The sequence below is a fragment of the Canis lupus genome, chromosome 7 (assembly GCF_048164855.1).
Source record: "Canis lupus baileyi chromosome 7, mCanLup2.hap1, whole genome shotgun sequence".
Lineage (NCBI taxonomy): Eukaryota > Metazoa > Chordata > Mammalia > Carnivora > Canidae > Canis > Canis lupus.
Genome location: NC_132844.1, coordinates 49419257 through 49439864, shown reverse-complemented (window position 1 = coordinate 49439864; position 20608 = coordinate 49419257). Strand labels below are relative to the sequence as shown.

Below are 20608 nucleotides of genomic sequence, written 5' to 3'. Positions count from 1 at the left end.
CTTATAGATGTTAGCAATAGAATTGGTTACAAGTAACCAAGGAGAAAGGAGGAAGAACAACTATAAGGGAAGGAGCAGAATGAGGGTGAGAGCAAGGGAGAGAGGATAGGGAGGAGGCAGAGAAAAAGAAGACACAAGGAAATTCAGTAACTCTTCCCGGGTGTGTTATGTTGAAAATCCAATAACTGGCTGTCTTTGTAAGTCATTGTCTTAAAAATCACTTATATAAGCAAAGAGTCAGAAATTGCACTGTGGATACAACATTTATCCATCTAGAAAAGCCTAAAAATAAACAGCAATAACAAAAAAATGTGTATATACTGGTGCTTTTGATAATATAGTTCTAATGAGAGCATCATAACAGATCGAAAAGTATTTTGTGATATATGACTCAAAATATGGTTACAGTGATGGACATGATGTCAAACATGCATGTAAAAAGTTTGAAAGTTTTCACATGTATATTTTGAGAGTAAAAAAGGAATATGACTGTATTAATATTTTATGACCTGATTAAAATATATGCACATAATTATGAGTAATTTTTGTATTATTAATTGTATTCATTATATATCTATGTTTATAAACGAGTCCATTATATAAATACTCAATTTCTTCCTCTAATTTTTTGTATCTTTTACTTGGGTAAAGCAGATACCATTTTTATATAATCATATCATGTTTATGTGTTCTCCATAAAGTCAAGTATATACAGTATGCAAACATACCCAGTAGCACACTATACATTCAATTTTGAATATTGGAAATATTAACTTTCTCTATTGTCTGAATACCTGAATAAAGGGAGTATTCTCATTGTAAAACTAAAATAAAAAGAATGACCAAGAATGTCTGATGTAAAATCAGCTAGTCTGGGATTCTACCTCTGAAGGTGACTAAAATTGATCAAAGAATACTAAAACTAAATGGGATATAAATTACTGAGCCAAACTGTTATTTTATTGTTGAAAATTTTTAAAGAAAAATCAAATGATTTCTTACGGTTACTGCATCATTTGGGAGACCAAATCCTTGTTCTCCATATTTCATTTTCAGAACACTTTCTCTTATATCATGGAAGCTCCCTTTAGTCCCAAACTATATTTTGATTGCTCTCCTTATACCAAAAGATCACTGGTTTTTAGATTGGAATATCAAAAATTTAGGCTGAGTCATCAGCTTCAAACAGATGGTAGAACTGGAGCCAAGGAGTGACCTGAGACATTTTGGAAATCCATCCATCCATCCATTCATTTATTCACTCATTCACTTTAACATTTATTGACTCAATTTAACTAAACTCTAACTACCTCATAAGATTCTAGAGTAGGGTTGGCTACAAAAGAAATTTGGGTAAGTGAAAGTGAAGCAGTAGCCATATTTGTGCTTGGAATACTTCCATATGATCAAGTATTATTACAGCTTAGGCATACTGTCAAAATCTACTGGTTCACCTTTTGGGTGTGAGGCAATAGCTAAGCCTGTAGCTCCTTCAGATACCACTAAATCTCCTGGTTCAGTTTCTCTGAATGCAGGGTCAGGCGTGTGGATACATCTATGAGGAAATATGTGGTAGGTAGGAAATCTTCCGTATCACTGAAAGTGGAGGTTTGAAGATAGGTTCCAATTTGTCCTCATAGCTTCCAGATCATTCTCACAGGTTCTATTTTGTCCTTCTTTCCCCAACTCACCCACCTTTTCTTCCAGTCTTCTCTAAAGACCTTAAGCCCAGTATTAAATGCAGAGAAACAGCCTTACATAGACTATTTAACTACCTTCCACAATTGCATAAGGTCAGATCCTTACAATAAATTCTCACAGTATCATTCCCCAGAGGGATTAGACAGCTACCTTGTATTTGATCAATTGTATTGAACCACTTACATTATGGAAGGGCAGTACTTGTTCTCATTAGAATAGGCACTCTGGATATGAATTTTCCTTCTCTGCCCATAAGATTTCTGCCAAAATCACTATTCATGAACTTATAGAATGCCTTATTTACTGCCATGGAATTTTAATGCTGCTGATGATGACCAAAAAGTTCATTTAACAGCAAATGAAGTGCAGATAGACTCATGTTCATGGAATTCTCTTGCCTCACCATATTACCCATCACCTTATAGCAGATGGCCTAATAAGACAGAGAAATGGCCTCTTTAAAGATTCAGTTATGGGCAGCCCGGGTGGCTTAGCTGTTAGCGCCGCCTTAGCCCAGGGCCTGATTCTGACGTCCCGGGATCCAGTCCCACATCAGGCTCCCTGCAGGGAGCCTGCTTCTCCCTCTGCCTGTGTCTCTGCCTCTCTCTTTCTCTCTCTCTCTCTCTCTCTCTTTCTCTCTGTGTGTCTCTCATGAATAAATAAATAAAAACTTAAAAAAAAAAGACTCAGTTATGCCACCAGTTGGTTGTCAGTATCTTATGAAAATGGACAAATATCCTGAGGAAGTCTTATATGCTCTATATCAGCAAACAGTATAGGATTATTTCTCTCATAGTCCTCCTTCATGAGTCTAGAAATCAAGGGGTGGAAACAGAAGTAGCTCCTCTTACTCTTCCTGATCCAACTAGCAATATTTTTGCTGTATGGCCTCAAAACGTTGGGCTCTGTTGATCCAGAGCTCTTAGTTCCCAATGGTGTAATAGTATCATTAGTAGCCTTAGCAGTGGTTCCATTAAGTTAGAAATTGAGACATCCACATGGTCACTTTGGGGTCCTCATGCCAGTGAATCAAGAAGCTGGTAAAGGGCTGCTAGAATGTGTGGGTTGATCAATCCTACTTATCAAAAGGAAACTAGGTTGGTTCTACCACAATATGGGAAAAGAGCATATCTGAAATAATAAGACATCACCAGGAATACTCCTTAGGATTTCCATGTCCTATGATAAAAGTCAATAGAAAACTACAGCTCAATGTAGGCATTACTGCTAATGGTCCAGACACTTCAAGAATGAATAACTAATTTACCTCACTAGGTAAGGAACAGTGACTGGCAGTAGTGCTTAGTGAAAATAAAAAGGATATGGAATGCATTTCAGAAGAAGGAAGTTATAAATACTAGCAACAACTATGTGACCAGTTACAGAAGTGAGGTAATAGTTATATTATTTTCTTATTTTGATATTAATGTATCAGTACTCATATGAACCAATTTTTCCCTTCTCCATCTGCCTACCACCTAGTATAAGTAGTTATGATAGTAGCTAACCTCATATTTATATTGAAGTGACAGGATATCAAAGGGGCAATATGACCCAGGTAGGAGAGGAATGAACAACATCCAAAGACAGATAAATAAGCAGAGAATGATTTTACTACTATATTTTTTGGAAAGTATGAATGGTTTTAAAATGTATCTATTGGTGTCAGTTTGACAAAGATGGACTGTGGTGGCTTTATACTTTGTCAAATCAGCTAAACGGAAACTGAAACTCCGAGAATTCTCTTCCCTGTTTGGTTCTGTGTTAAGGTTAGCCATACAAGAAATTTGTGCAGGAGTTGAAGTGAAGCATCAGCCAAGTTTATGCTTGGAAGATTGGTAAAGTGCCAGGTTTTTTTCCTGCACACATGCATTGTCACTGATCTGCTGGCTCATCCTACTGTGAGGAACAACTGGATCTGCTGCTCTTTCAGCTTCCACTGGATGTCAGTAACATCAGTTTCTCCAAATCCTGGCCCACAATTCCTCCTGCCACAATTCATCCCCTTCACCTTCCCCACATCCTAAGCAAGGGGTATGTGGAGCTCATGGTGAAGTTTACCAGCTTACCCTTCAGGTCACTCTCATCGTTGAAGCTGGGACTTTCTGAGAAGTAGAATGGTTTCCAATATGTCCTTGGAGTTCCAGATTATTCTCCCAAGTTTTAATTCTCCTCATGCTCTCTACTCCACCTCCATTTCCCTTCCCAGTTGCCTGTCCTACAAACTTCAGACCTACCACCAGATGCAGAAGCAACAGAATCAAATGAACTATTTAACTAGGTCCCACAATTACAAAAAGACAAATCACTGTAATAAGTCCTTTATTCTTTATCAGTCACATGATTCTACTTCTCTTATCCAATACTGACTCACATACTCTGGCATGCATTGAATTGTGTCCTCCAAAACAATATGCTGAAGTCCTAATCCCTGGCACCTGTAAATGTGATTATTTGAAAATAGGGTCTTTACTTTATAATCAAGTTGAGATGAGATCATTAGGGTGGGGCTAATCCACTATGGCTGCTCTCCTTATAAGAAAAAGAGATATAAATAGACACATTCAGAGGGAAGATAACTATATGAAGACAAAAGCAGAGATAAGAATTACTTTGACATAAGCCAAAGAACATCTGAGACTACCAGAAATTGCAAGCGGCAGGAATCCTCTCATAGAGGTTTTGGAGGAATGTGACCCTACTTGACTTTGGACCTCTGGCCTCCAGAACTATTAGAAAACAAATTTCTGTTATATTAAGCCATCCACATTTTTGACAAGTTGTTATAGCAGCTCTCACAAACTAACACACTTCCCTAGTTGGGATATTTCAAATATTAAACAGGAAGTGGTAGGCAGGATCAAAGAATGAAAAAGTAATCCATAAGATTTGGTAACAAGGAGGCTGTTGCTGGATGATCAGTTGAGTGGAATTATGGGAATCAAATTGCAGGAATTGAGAAGTGAATAAATATAAGAAAGCAAAGAGATGTACTTATTTTTTATTTTTTTTTAAGATTTTATTTATTTATTCATGAGAGACACAGAAAGAGAGAGAAAGAGAGGCAGAGACATAGGCAGAGGAAGAAGCAGACTCCCTGCAGGAAGCCCAATGTGGGACTCAATCCCGAGACTCCAGGATCATGCCATGGGCCAAAGGCAGACGCTCAACTGCTGAGCCACCCAGGCATCCCAGCAAAGAGATTTAAAGAAAAATTTTATATCAGTGAGTTTGGCTACGATAAGGAAAAGGAAAATAGAATAGGATTTGGGGCAATAGGGGCAGACAGAATCAAGTAAAGGAATTTTTAGTTAATGCAAGAAACATGAGGATATTTATATGACCCACTTAAATTCATATTTGAAGATAAAATATCTCACACTATTTTCAACACAAGAAGAGATGTGAATATACTGAAAATCTCCCAAAATAAGCATATGTTTGGTTATCTCTCTATAACACTATCCTTGGGTTCACATGTTAAAATTGTTTATAAAAGAAATTACTTCTTAGCAAAGGAAATTGGAAAAACTAACATGTATTGTATGAGTCTTTGGAAGGAACTCACATTCATTTTTTGCTGGAATCTGTTTTATCAAGGGTACTGTTTCACAGACTTATTAGCAAATCAATTCTCTTCCTTGTTTCTAAATATGACAAACATTTCTCATTGGTATCTTATTACTTGAGCAGAAGGTATAGAACTCGTGGATCCTCTTAGAAGCCTCATTATAAGTGTACCTTTATAAAGCAAAGAATCAGAGTTGTAGGTGGAGTTGGTATCTGCTTCATTTCAACAATAACTTGCTATATGCAGACTTTGCTTAGAATAATTATTCCCTTTAAATTACCTGTCTGGGACAGCCCGGGTGGCTCAGCGGTTTAGCACTGCCTTCAACCCAGGGCCTGATCCTGGAGACCCGGGATCAAGTCCCACATCAGGCTCCCTGCATGGATCCTGCTCCTCCCCCTGCCTGTGTCTCTGCCTCTCTCTCTCTCTCTCTCTGTCTCTTATGAATAAATAAATAAAATCTTTAAAAAAATAAAAATAAAAAATAAATTACCTGTTTGAACTTGTTTTTTTTCTTCTTTAAGTAAAGATTAAAATAATATCTATCTCAAAAATATATTGCAAGGATGAAAGGATACATAAATAAAAAATGCTATGCAAATTACTACGGTTGGCATTTTTTTAACCAATACAAATCACATTTAAGTATGTATATAATAAGTTGTATGTATTATGCTTGGTGGCATAATTAGGATCAGAAGTGATTTATACAATTATTACTACAAAAGTTCTTTAATAACCTGTACTTATAAATTTTGGATATAGGTACACATTCATTCTCTTTAACTTTAGTAACATTTATTAATGCATGTAATCCATAATAAACCATAATCTGTCCCTAAATCAATTAGAGGAAAAAAATTAAGTTGAGAACACATCAAAAGGAAGTAAAATTATTTATATAATCAATAATAAGAGATAATTAAAGAGAAATATTCTTCAGATTGTTATGATTTCAATTACTTCTATTTATGCATGTGTATTTGTGTATACACATACATTGTATATAATATAATAGAAAGAAGAAACAGTTAACCAAGAGTATAATCATTCTACAATCTAACCCCAAGCACTAAACTTGATCAAGAAAAGCTTTCAGAAATTGTCTGGAAGATACAGAGATAAATTTTGGAGGAAAGGTTGCATTATTCTACTTCCATAAGACATCTCTAGTTTTTCCAAAATTTCTACTGTTAAAAGTATTTCACCTCCTTCCATCACCCTTTGCCTTTGAATAGCTTATCAAGCCCAATAAAAATATAAAAATGGCCACCCAAGGAGAAAGCATATATCTTTCTCTGGGCATTTGACATAAATACCACAACACTATTTAAGGAACCCAATGTACAACTCTAGTATGGAACAAATTAACAAAGGACAACAGATTAATAAATTATATTCTCTGGAATTTATGTCAAGTTTCTCTCATAAGCAGCTTTAGCTTAAAAGTATTAGAATTTGACTCTTAGCTGATTATTTGCAACTGATTTTTCCTACCAAAATAAATGTGAAATAATAAAGTTCTATAAGTCTCATAGAGCATCAATTTTCAGAATATCTGCTTCAGTGCTGTATTAACATTTCAAGAGTACAGATGCAAATTGGTAAAATAGCAATATTAGATGAAATTGAATCACAGGCATGACAAAAATAGAAAAACAAGTTGAATTCCCACTATGAAAATTCAACTTTCTCTCTGCAGAATTTTTTTTTTTAATTGCCAAGATATTATTAATGTTTAACAGGTTTCCTAGCATTACACATCCCATATTTTCCCTTTCAGAGAATCTAAACATGTGCTACTGGATATATATACACACAGGAAGCTCCCTCATTTAACAAGAAACAAAGAAGTAAGACTATTACACAGATAATCCAACCACTTTTAATTCTTCCTAATCAATGAGCCACGTGTCCAAAGCACCATGCCCCCAGAGCTCTTAGAACTCAAAAAGCTCTTCCATGCTATGACACTTAGGATTCCAAATATGAAATTTGTCAAAGGAAAATGGACTTACTGGCACTTTATTCACATTTTTAAACTTACAACTTAAACTTTAAATAGAGCAGGATTTCTCAATCTCACCATTATGGACATAAAGATCATTCTTTATTGTGTGGAAGAGCTACCCTGTCCATTGTAGAAGGTTTAATCGTGTCTCCCACTACCTCAGCATTTCTACCCACTGGATTCCATTAGCTCTCCATCCTCTCACCCTCACCAATTGTGACAGTCAAAAATGTCTCCCAACATTGCTAAATGTTCCCTGGGGCCCAAATTGCCCTAGTTGAGAACCACTGAAAGAGAGCACAAATCCCTGCAAGCTATGCTTGTATGCTATCCTGTATACTTAGAGAAAACGGCATCAAGCATCCAGCATCTTGCTCTGCTATACTGCTCTCAAGAGCCCATGAAATCTTCCCGAGTGGAAATTGTCAATGTACATTCTGAAGTATGTCCACAGAAGAATCACAAATCTTAGAGAAGCAGGATGGGGGAGATGATGTAAATTTGAAGCTGACTGTGAACTGGAATGATGACAGCTTAACTAAATATATCCAAGTAGTAAAGGTGGCTAATGACATCAAGCAGGCTAGCTTAAAATGTTTTTACAATGGACTACAAAAATTCATATTCAGAGTAGAACATGAGGAAAAGGTTGAATTATACATAGCACATTTATACATATATACACATATGTGTGCCTCTATATGTGAAAAAAAATAATTCAAGGACAGCACTTACACAGTGCCAGACACATGGTGAGTGCCCGTTAAATGGATAACTGTTGGCTGCTGTTCTTAGTAGCAGTAATACTGGCATTGATAGCTTTGTCTTTTCTAATTCTTTATACATTTAAACATTTTACTACTCAGGAATAGTTCTTCTAGGACACACCCCTCTCTCTGTGTCTCTCTCTGGCCCTCTTACTCCCCTTCCCCCTCCTCTCCCTTTGGCTATAGAAAATGTCCACTCATCTTGAAAGGCCCAGCTCAAGGGTGCACTCCTCTCAGTGGCTTCCCTGAAGGTCCCTCACCTTCCCACATGAAGAATTAATTTCCCCTTCGTTTGTGTTTCCACCACACTTCATGCATACTTACATCATAGTGCTTAGCACGTTGTATTCCAGTTATTAAAGTCTGTGTGCGGTGGGCCCACCACAGCCCCTGGCCCTCAGGCTATGAGCTTTTGAGATTTTATTTACTCGGCCTCACGTCCCTTGTGTTTGCTACATGGTAGGCGCTCAGCGAAAGCATGCCGACCTTAGCCGAATTATCTGGAAAATTCAATCATGTGGAAACCTCATTTCCCAATCATGCCAGATATATGAGGTGTGACTGAAGAGCAATGCCTTCTATATAGGATTGGGGGCTGTCAGCCTTATATGAGAAGATTAAATAAGTGGAATGATGCAAAGTGTGTTAACTTTGTACCAAGAAAAATAGAAATCTGGATAAATATCAGAACACTCCTCTAAATTGCACACATTTAAATATGAGTAGGAATAAATGGGGGAGGGGGGCAATGGTAGAACTGGAATATATTATTTTAAGACTTTTAAGTCTCACTAAGATAAATACATGTGAAAGAGATGACATAATGGGTCTTTTAAAAATTGTTTATTGCCTAACACTGTCAAGAAATTCATATACTAGGGACATCTGGGTGGCTCAGTGGTTGAGCATCTACGTTCAGCTCAGGTTGTGATCCTGGGGTTCTGGGATCGAATCCCATGTACGGCTCCCCACAGAGAGCCTGCTTCTCCCTCTGCCTGTGTCTCTGCCTCTCTCTCTGTGTATCTCATGAATAAATTAAAATCTTTTTTAAAAAAGAAATTCATATACTAGATGGTTTTTAGATCAGACAATGTCTTGAATATAAAACATATCTATAAAACATCAGTCTAGTTACCTTAAGAATCCCCACCATAACACTCCTCAATAATACATTAGGGAAAGTGAGCTTTATGTTTGTTTAATATATATACATACACACACACACACACACATATGCATTGTTGAATGCACTGTATTAAAGAATATAGTCTGCACTGACATTTTGATTGTTTCTGAATTTAATTCAAAACGCTAAGTAAATAAAACCCACAAGTCTGAAGACAGAAGTTTTACATAGAAATTTTAAGAGGTGGTCCTAGCTTTGAAAATGGCCACAAGTATTAGTTTCTTTTCCAACTTCCATTTTAGATCTTGATTTAAGAAATATATGAAGCCATAGATAAACAATACTAAGCAAAATATAATAATAATTGGATTTCAAAAGTACTTTTTTTTAGTCTTTATTTAAATTCTAGCTAGTTAACATATAGTATAATATTGGTTTCAGGAGTAGAATCTAGTGATTCATCATTTACAGATAATACCTAGTTCAAAGGCACGTTTTAAAATCGAAATTCTATTTTAATTGTGATCATATGATATATATATGAAGTATTTTTAATCTGTTCCTCCCCACTTTCAGAGAATTAAAATCAAGGCTTCTAGTTGGCCGAAAAACTTCCCATAGTATAAAAGAAAGAAAAGATATATATTTATTTATCTACTTCATTTTCTATGGGAAAAAAAGACTTCTATGGCTTAATTAAAAATAAGAGCCACTTATTGTTAAATACTAATGTTTTGTTTATTTTCATTTTGGTTTGGTTTTTGCCTGCCTCTACCTCAAGGAGTTGGGAAGGCTATTTTATGAAGAAATGTGTAGCATGAAGTTGTTTCATTATTGTCTCTCTCTCTCAACTATAATTATGCTTGTTTCTGATTATAGAAATAATGTTGGTTATAAAAATTTAGAGTGTACACAAAGGGGTAGGAATTAAAATTTCAAATCCACAAGCTTCCAATAAACACTGAGTGCTTCCTTTCAATCTGTTTTCCACGTGAATTTATTTAAAATAAGCATAATTAGTCTCATACTTTAGTCAATTAATGTTATAGTCTGAGAACCTTCTACTGTTATCAAATATGCTTAAAACACAATTTCTACTTGCTATATAAAGTATACATCTCTATTTTCCAAAAAATGAAGTGTGACTTTTTACCTTCTATTTAACACTAAAATGTCCTCAGTTTATATGCTTGAAACAAAAATACTGTAATAAACTTTTATATGTGACTCTTTGTCCAATTTGTCTACATCTCTGATATCTCTGTAAAATTTATAAATAAGTAGTCTCCTATCTCTAAGAAATTTCAAAGAAGAATTTAATTATTTATTTAACATTTGCTGTCAGGGACAAGTTCACAGATAGCTTCCATGGTGTTACTGTTAAGTTGGGTGATATTCATTAACTTAAACTGATTCATTAACTTAAACTGGGTGATATTCATTAAACTTAAAAATGGACCAATTCCTTTATTGAATCAAAGATCAGGTGATTTTTTTATTAAGTAAAGGCACCTGGCATCATATTACTTACTTTATCATCACATAAAAACTGGTGTCAGTAAATGGGAACTATTAGTACTATAATAACCACCTATTTTTGCTTACCTTATGTATACAATCCTCTAAACTCAAATAAAACAGATGCTCCTATTGAGCTATGCGAGTATATATTGACCAATATATTTATAAAGTATCAACTATGGTCTTTGTACTGTGATAATCACTAGTTCTTCCCCAAATCACCTGAAATTCTAAGAGGCACATTTACTGTTTCTATGTCATGCACCCCTTAAATATATTTATATATTTCTTTGGAACAAAAAGTGGAGTGCAAAAAGTGAATCCTGGATGTATAGACAAGACAGGGCACAGGACTGAATTTTTGTACACTGCTGATTAAAGAAACTCCAGTAATGGATAAATGCCTATTTCAAAGACAAGGAAAGCATTTTGCCAAAGATTCTCTCAGCAGATCAACACTATATAAAATTGAGATACATGCATGATTCTCTCAGCGGATCAATAGTACATAAAATTGAAATACATGCATGAGTTTGTATGTTTCAGAGATTGAAAAAGATAACTGGTAGAAATTCTAGACACATTAGCAAAAACAAAACTCACAGAAACTAGTAAGTATAGCATAAACCTACAGGATGGTTCAGCAACAATACATGATAGTAGATTTCCAGAAAGTCAAATTAAGAGGATTGAATTAATATGGAATTGAATTTACTGAATTGAACTTTTACAAATGCTATTTAGTAAGGTGGATAGCAACCTATACAATTTATACCATCCTAGAGTTTAGAATGGCAAGCGAAGAGAGTATCAATTGAAGACATACATGCACTTTAGATGTTAGAAATTGTTTCTCAAAGACTTAGGGAAAATATTAAGGATATTAGGAAATCTTGGATCTAGAATAGATTTAAACACATGTTAAAATAAGTAAAGACTTAGCCAAATTATACTCAAGAGTACTGAAAAAGCATGCAGATGTAGGTGTAGAAACACTAAGAGTAGTATTTTTCAAATCAGGTATAGAAAAATAGCAAGGTTTCAAAATAAACAAATGTCCCATTTTTTTAAAGTTGAAATTCTCAAAACTGTGAAGTCCGATAAGCTAACTATCAGCATCCAAAAATATTCCTAAATGTATTGTTCATAAAAACCAGCAAGGGTTCATCAGGAAGGAGTCTCTAAATTATTATCTATAATCTCTTCTGGTAGTCCTTTATTTCTATTATGCTTATTATGTCTTAAGTCATGTAGTTCACATACTTAGAGAAAAGAGGTGAAAGAAAGCAAAATGGATGGCTAGTTCAGTGGATAACATTCAAAAATATCCTACACATATACAATGATAGACCTAAGTAAAAGTCAGGACTTTAAATTGTGATCATTGTAAGGTCTGTATCTATATTGAAACAATCAGTAAGTATACTCCAGAGGATAGAGACTGGTGCACTGGTAAAAAAAAAAAAAAAAAAAAAAAAAACACACTTGGGATATGAAATAACCAAGTACAAATTCTTTATGCATAAATATTGTGAATGACCAAAAATGGAGATAATTCAAGTATTTTAAGATATGTTGAGTATTATCCCAATCCTGGGTAATAATAATTTCAAAATTTTAATTCCTAACAAGCAAATTAGAGGATTAAATAAAAAAAACTTACTTAAGACATTATCCTTTCTTTAAAGAGCTCACAGTCCAAGGGTGGAAACAAATAGAAAAAGAAAATTATAAATAAAATATTTGTTATTATGGCAATATAATTAAATAATATTTGAAGTATAACTTTTAATTCTCCTCACTTAATCTCATTTTCTTGGATTTTATATTTAATAGAGCAGACTCCCTACTTCTATACAGGACTCTATCCCAGGACCCTAGGATCATGACTCTAGCTGAAGGCAGATGCTCAACAGACTGAGACACCCAGGCGCCCCTCTGATCACTTAATTTTAAAAGACATCATCATTATTTAGTATTTTAAAAATAAGGTACTATGCCAGGCTCTGTCTCTGACAAAAACAAACAAACCAAAAAACTTGGTATTGGGATGCCTGAGTGGCTCAGTGGTTAAGCATCTGCCTTCGGGTCAGGGCGTGAACCTGGAGTACTGGGATGGAGTTCCACTTCTGGCTCCCTGCATGGGAGAGTACTCTGCCTATGTCTCTGCCTCTCTCTCTCTCTCTCTTTCTGTGTGTGTGTGTGTGTGTGTGTGTGTCTCATGAATAAATAAATAATCTTAAAAAAAATTTGGTATATTCATTTTATAAATGAAACCACTGGATTGAGATTTAAACAAACAAAAATCCACCAATAGACAAATAGCTAGTAAGTGTTCAAGCTGAGAAAGGAACACAGATTTTTCTGCCTTCGAATTACTGCTCTTAAAATAAGATCAGCACTTATTAAGGTATGTCCAGCTGAAACAGTGTTTCATGGGTATTAAATATTATGCACCCCAAGGAAAAGATTCTGTAGTCAAATAATTTTGAGGAAGATTAGGTTACTTTACGATAAAGCATCTCCAAGACTTTAATATTCTGATGTGCATTGTGAATCTCCTAGAGAATGGTCTAACAGGTAGGGTTTTCAAATGCATTTGACCTCAGAAGCTTTTTATTCTTTTTTCTTCATTGAGCATTGCAAAGGGCTATTGTCCCATTGAGCACCCATTGGGAACTCTGGCACTCTCAAAGACCAGGAAAAATCTAAATATCAGGGAGTAGAAATATTCAACAAGGAGAGGGAGCAGCCTTGGAGGAGACAAGATAGTTGTCTTTAAATATCTGTCTCATCAAAGAAAGATATACTATTTCACCAAAGCGAAGATCTAGATCTAATTATTGGAAGTTACTAGAGAGACAGATTATCACCTCAATATGATATACCAATAAGAGCTAAAAAAAAAAAAAACAATGGAAAAGCTGTCCAAAAAAGGTGGCTAATTACCTATAAAGGTGTTGCCCAAGAGATTTCTTCACCAAGTGAAAGGTCAGAGAACTCCACTAAGCTTTCTTTTCAACTCTTCTATTTGATGATTCATTTGTGGTAATTATCAACTGAAGTTTTCATATATGTAGTATTTCTGTCACTGTCCATTTTTGCACCATTTTGAATTAACCATTTTATAAACAGAAGACATACAGGTTAATGCTCAGAAACTATTGCAAATGTAATGCCTTACATCAAAATACACATAACAACACAGATGTAATTTATACTTAATGCCAGAAAGAAATAAAGCTGCTTTTCTCTAACTTACAAAATACCAAGTTATTTAAATCATTTTAATTATCAATTTTATGTGTGCAGACTAAAATGAAAATTTTCTCATTTACAAAAAGAGACAAGAGCCTGCAAAGCAAATATGGGGAAACATAAGACCATCTAGTACTCAGATTTGTGTCAGGAGGAAGGAAAAGCTAGGGAATGTAGAAAGCACTTTTCATATCAATTATGCTTACTTTCAATGGGTCTATACCTGGTTTTCAATATCACTACATCCAAAGAAGACATAATTTGATAGATCTCATAGATTATCAATGGATTTTTACTACAATTAACCTTTGTTTGCATAGTAAGTTAGATATAAAGTCATTACCTATTTGTGTATTCCTTGATGATCTGATATATGCTAATCTTAATCGTTTCATTTTCAAATCGACTATTGCTCTGGTCCTTGTATATCCGGAATTCAGCAGCTGTCACTGCTTCCCCATGAGGAATTTGAGTCAGATCAAATCGGAATTCTTTGTAATGCCTTCGCTGGTGAGAAAAATCCTTGTCTCTTTCAACTGGAGAAGAAAAAAAAAAAAGAAAGAAAAAAATTAGTCCTTTATAAAATATGGAAATTAATGGTAAATTCTCCAGCTTTGAAATAGAAAACAAACAAGTAGGATATTATAAAACTGGGAAAACACTAGAACCACAGACTCATACATGTCTCCAGTTGAAGGAAATTCCACAAACCAAAAACCTTTAGTTCAAAAGCAATATAACCTCTGTGGTTTCATACAAATTCCTGGATCTGAAATAGAAAGGCTATCCAAAAATGTTTTAAAAAGCAAAGGTTGTAAAATGATTACTAGCATGTATCAGGTACTAGAACACAGAAGGGTTCATACAGGAATTAGGAATATGTTATAGAAATCCCCAGAGTTCCAGGTGAAGTCAGTGATGAGATTTAGCACAGCTAAGGGAGGAAAATAGGAAGGACTGAGAAATTGCAGGCACATAAGAACTATGTTTATGACATTATAAAGGTCAAGTAAATAAAACAAATTCATGTTCATGAGAAAGATTACTTCTAACATGTCTTCCCCAGAAGAATTTGTTTTCTCCTGTTAGCAAATGAAATGTTTTTCTTTTATTAAAAAAAAAATAGCACTTTTATTACTTCTTATAGATTGTTTAGTACAATCTCCCTACCCATGATGCAGCAGAAAGCCTTCCACAGACCTCTGTCTGTTCTTACTCAAAATAGGGAGGGGAACATATTTTCTCCCTTCAGCAACCTTCCCACTAAATGAAGTCAGAGAACTATTCCTCTTGGGAACATTATGGAATGTTGAAAATTCAGGACAGTAAGTGTCAGGCATATTATTATATAACCTGGCTTTGTAAAATAGAGTATTATTTCATATAGCCCATATCCACTGAGCATCAAAAACCTTCTTAAGGAATTATCTATTCAAAGAACTCGTTTTTAGTAATGCACTATCATTTGATGGAGTTAGTTTCTCAGTATTGGTAGCTTTCTCAAAAATCTCAGTTATCTAGGATACTAGAGGACAGGATCACAAAAATCTCACTGCAAAGCACTGTGCACAGGTGTCTCACAATTATAGCCTATCATAACACTTATATATGTTCCCTGTGATATGCTTCATTGCTTAAATTTTGTTATAAGAAGATAAAAAATGCATAAATTGTATAAATGAACTCACAAGTTTCAAAAGTTGCCGGAAGATATAAAATATCTTCAAGTAGTTCATTGAAATCATGTCAACACTGATATAAATATATGAAACATGGGGTCTTAAACTAGAGAAAGGATTAAGGAAGTGAAAAGAGGGTCGTGACCATCCAGGAATGACTATGGAAGCCAAGGCTGCTAGAACTCTGTGTTCCAGGGCCAGATGGGTTCCATGTCTGAGGAAGCTCATGACAAAAGAATGCATGATTCCTTGCCTTTATCCTTCAAAACAATCTTTGGTTTATTTTCCCCAGGAGTAGGAGGTAGTTTAGGAGAGTGAGGAGCTCATCTCTACCTCACCTCCCATACCTAAGCCAGTGAAGAAAAATATAAGCTATGCCTGGGGGCATTTTGTCCTGTGGAGCTTGGCAAGGATGGTGCTCTTGGGCTGTCTGGCTCATGCTGACACCACTTCATATGACTCATGTTTTGTTTTTTTAAATATCACTATCTTGATCCTAAGAGAGATCCACTCCCAGGGAGATCATTCATCAACTTTTCCCTAAATAAGGAAGGTAATCTCATTTTTAGGATGCTATTTTGGTCATAACTTAAACCTCTTTTCTATCTAAACTTCTACGGGCAATAGCATAGACTGATATGAACATATCTCCCTTAGCTCTGTTTGTCCATTCTCCCGACTCAGCCATGTGAGAGGGAAAACAGGGTAGAAAATGCCTGCAGACTGGATAAGTCTCTTAAAAGTTGGGATGTTAAAACTTGCCACAACTTTTATTTATACAGAGAACAGAATTTAATTCACTGAAAACTTGTTCTTTTCTGATCCTAATTTAAATGAAGTAGATATTATAAAACAGGATTTACATAGCAGTCATTATATTCAGGTGCTGTTTTAAGCATTGTATTAATATGAACATATTGTACTTTATAAAAACCAGTGAGGTAAGTTCTACAATTATCTTCACATTGAAGATGAAGTAACTGAGGAAGCAGAGGGAATAAACACCCAAGAATATGAACCAAGCATCTGAGGCCACCAAGCTATGAAATCTGAAATCTCAGATACACAAGTCCAAAATTCAAAAAGCTCTGAAAACTGAATGTTTGGCTTCAAGTTAATTTGGCAGAAGAACTGGAAATTAGCTGATTTGAGGCAATTTAAAGTCTCTATTTATTCCACTTTATATAAATATTTATTGCTTTGCTGCAGAAATGTTCATGTGTTTGACTAGGTTGCACTGTTCCAGACTCTGCTTGAGGAGTTCCATATTTTATGATAAATGCTCCAACCAATCATTCAAAAATATATTTTTCTATTCTGAAAGTCAATATTTAAAATTCTAAGTAACAATCATCATGCAATTTTTTCATTAACAATTAATTTTATATTTGAAATTTAGATGAAAAAAAAAAAACCCGATAGTCCTCAAAAAAAGACCTGAGACATGAGTTTGTTAGGATCCAATCTAAAGCATGCACCTGCATAATGGAGATAAGTATTGAATTCATATTATGTCAAGTCATCTACTGGTCTGGAATCCCCTGTGAGATATTAGTATAATAAAGTGGAAAGCTAGAATTTCAGCTGTTATTATAAAATTTCAGTTTTCTAATCCAGGCTATTTAACCTAACCCCTTAAGGGGGCAAATTTTCAAAGAGTTTAATAAAATTTTATATTAAATATACCACACAAAATAAAGCTGCAGTGCAGATCTGTCCATTGACTCAAATTCCTATATCCTATTGCTTTGAATTATAATTGCACTAGTAAATTCCATGGGACATGTTGGAGTGAATAATGGAATAAAACTTATATTTATATAGCCTTGCACTCCTAATGATGCTCACAAATATTCACAAGGTAATCTCAGTTACCTCAAAGAGCAATCCTAGGGAGGTGTCAAATATTAATACCCCTAATTTAAGAATAAGAAATTGGGTGATGACAGCTAGGTGGTAACAGATCTCTGTCTCCTAAAACTCATTATAAATCTTTGCTCAATGTCCATACCACCTATGTAATGACATCCTACGGTTCTGTACTTAGAGAATAGTTCATAGCTAGTATATTAATACAGTGTTTCTCAGCAGTATCCAAAAGGGTGGAGAATAGGCTGGAGAATTAAGGGTTTGATCAGCAATGGTTAATTAGCATCTAACACAAACAATGCTTGACCCAAAGAAGTCTTCTAAGAAATACTGAATGAAAGACTGTATGAATGGATCAAAATCTAACTCTATCTCTTCACTAAGTATCATCTTGCTGAATTACCTGTTGATGAAAGGCATGATAATTTCTTTAACTCTCATTGGTTTGACACATACTTCATTTAACCTCATACCTTACTTATGTCTCTAAGTTTCTATAACTTGTCCAAAAGCCCACTATAAATAATTGGGAGAGAACAAATTTCAATCCATAGTCAAGAATTCAATTCCCAAGCCCTCAACAACACAACACCATGTTTGTTTGTTTTTCCTGGATGTGGTTTTTTTCTGTTTTATTTTATTATTACTCAGCAAAGTTGACCTTTCAATACTCTCATTCTCCTCTATGATGCTCCTAGTATAGAGGATACTACACTTTCTGGACTCTGCTCATTCTTCTAGAACTCAGTCCTCCAATGTTTATCTTAGTAAATCTTATGTTATATTCACTTATTTAATATTGATGCCATTTCTTATCTAAGGAAATTTTTATGAACAAACAGGTGATTGTATTCATAATTTGAATTAATATTATATAACATTTGTATTAGCATGCAAGGTCATCCTTTTATTACAATCATATTTTAAAATAATTGTAACTGATCAGCTGGATCATTCCATATTCCAACCTTTTCTACTACCAAAACTGCCCTCCCAAAACAGATGAAAAGGAATATACAGACATGTTTCATATTCCTTAAGTATAAGCTTTTTATAGGAGATATCGCTGCCTTGTTTATATTTGATGATTTGGGACTTATTAAGCATTGTTTCACCATATATTACAGTGTACTATAACCCACTGCAGTTATAAATGGCTTAGAAGAAAAACAAATAAAGGGGCAAATAATCAGAAAAATATATACAATTTTAGTTTTTTAAAACTCATATTAATATTTGGTCCTTTCAATTTACTCTTTATTTTGAATGTTATACCAACTAAATACCATGAGATTCATCAATCATCTTTATTATCATTTCTAACAAAATCTGTATTGCCAGGTTAAAATATATGACTCCATAAAAATAATTACATTCTTATTTGGTGGTAGAAAAGACTCTCTTAATCACTGGATAAACAAAAAACAAACAAAAAAACAAAAGTGAAGGAAGGAAGGTTAGCTCATTGAAAGCAGATCCAGATTTGTCAAACGGGATAGAATGATACATGTTAAAACATGCTGAGGTCAGAAAGTTGACACTTTTCTCTAGTGAAGACTATTCCTTTATCCTAAACCACAGACACTATTTCTCTCCTGTGAAGTGGAAAAGAGAGTTTGGGAACAAACATAAGTAAATTTAAAATACACATCTGTACCAAACAATTCACCTATGAAAATTGCATTTAAAAAGAGAACACAATGACCGGCCAGACTATTTTCATATCCGCTTACATATCTAACAAGATCCATAGGCTATATTTTGCCAGTTGCCATTCATACAGTACACTAATGCCACATACCCTTCTCCCATTGCCATTTATGATACATGCTTGTTTGGAAAATTGCTAAGTGAAAGCCAATGAATAGCATCATAGGGGTTAAATAAGTCCGTCAACATAGGAGTGCTTATTTATTTAAGATGATGTTTGCCGACAGTTTATTCTACAAAAATTAAAAAGAGTTGCTTTAGCACATGTATATACATTCAAACCCAGAGAATATAAACCACCAAAAATCCAGCAAAATTTATACAGTTTACCACTCAAAACACAATTGTAATGTTGGTGGTGAATATTGTTTCTAGAAAGCAGGGTTTTGTATTTTCCAAACACATCCATCGATGTGAACTACCTAGAGCAACTGGAAGCTCACCCACACTGAAAGAACGAGAGAATTAATTAATTATTATTATTTGGTTTTAAAAAGTGACAATATGAAAGTATACAAGAGGTAAAATATGAATCAAAAGATTCACGTTCCATGATGAATGGGCTGACAGTAAAAAGAAACAGAAGCACCAAACTACATTCTGAATGCTCTAAATTACCAACATTTACAAAGATTAAGCTTCTTGTGTTTAAAGACAGATCCTGGAACCTTTTATTGCTGACGTATGACTTAACAGAAGTTAATAACTGATTGCCATCCATCTTTTTCCCAGACACCTCTCTGAATGTCTTTATCATTAATAGAAATTGGATAGAAATTTCCTGATTAAAGATTTTCATGTCTACCATATCTGAAGAGTAGAATTAATTAATGGAGGATTGCAGTTTTATCTGTATAGTGATTTATCTGCCGTCTTCAGGAGATGCATTCATGAGCAATCAGTCTTAATCTCCCACACAAGGGCTATAACTCGGAAGACACAAATAGAATCAGTAGCTGCAAGGCAAAGATAGCATTCTCCCAGGAGCCTAGCCAGCTGTTGAAAGAGTACAGATCATTGTTTGCTGCTGAGTGCAAAAAATCATTAAGAGATTACTCATAGAATTATTACTTATCTGTATTGTGTTTTAAAGGAAAAGAAAAAAAAAGGCAAAGATAATGTGACTACCAAGATGTATCACTTCACAAGACATCCTTCACGGACTAGTCCATTGAGAAACATAAACTGGTCCTATAAAGGCCTATTCATTGATCAGTGAGTGCACATATACATGCTCCTTTGAATGGATAACCATTCCAGAGAGTGTGGTAAACTCCAGATTCCAGAAACCCTAAGAGCCTCTTAACACCACAGTAATGTTTGACCTAAAGGAGGGAAAACTGTCCCCCTGAATGTATTGTTTCAGAGAACAATGTCAATTGACTTTTCAAATGT

The 20608-nt window shown here is 34.6% G+C and overlaps 1 protein-coding gene across 1 annotated transcript in view; it reads right to left on the bottom strand.

Annotated features, from left to right (window-relative positions):
• The window catches only part of BMP5 (bone morphogenetic protein 5), a 113374-nt gene that overhangs the window by 42184 nt on the left and 50582 nt on the right, over nt 1–20608 (bottom strand). Inside the window, exon 2 of the mRNA XM_072832541.1 lies at nt 14299–14491. Coding sequence (XP_072688642.1) covers nt 14299–14491 — 193 coding nt within the window. The remainder of the gene's footprint in view (nt 1–14298; nt 14492–20608) is intronic.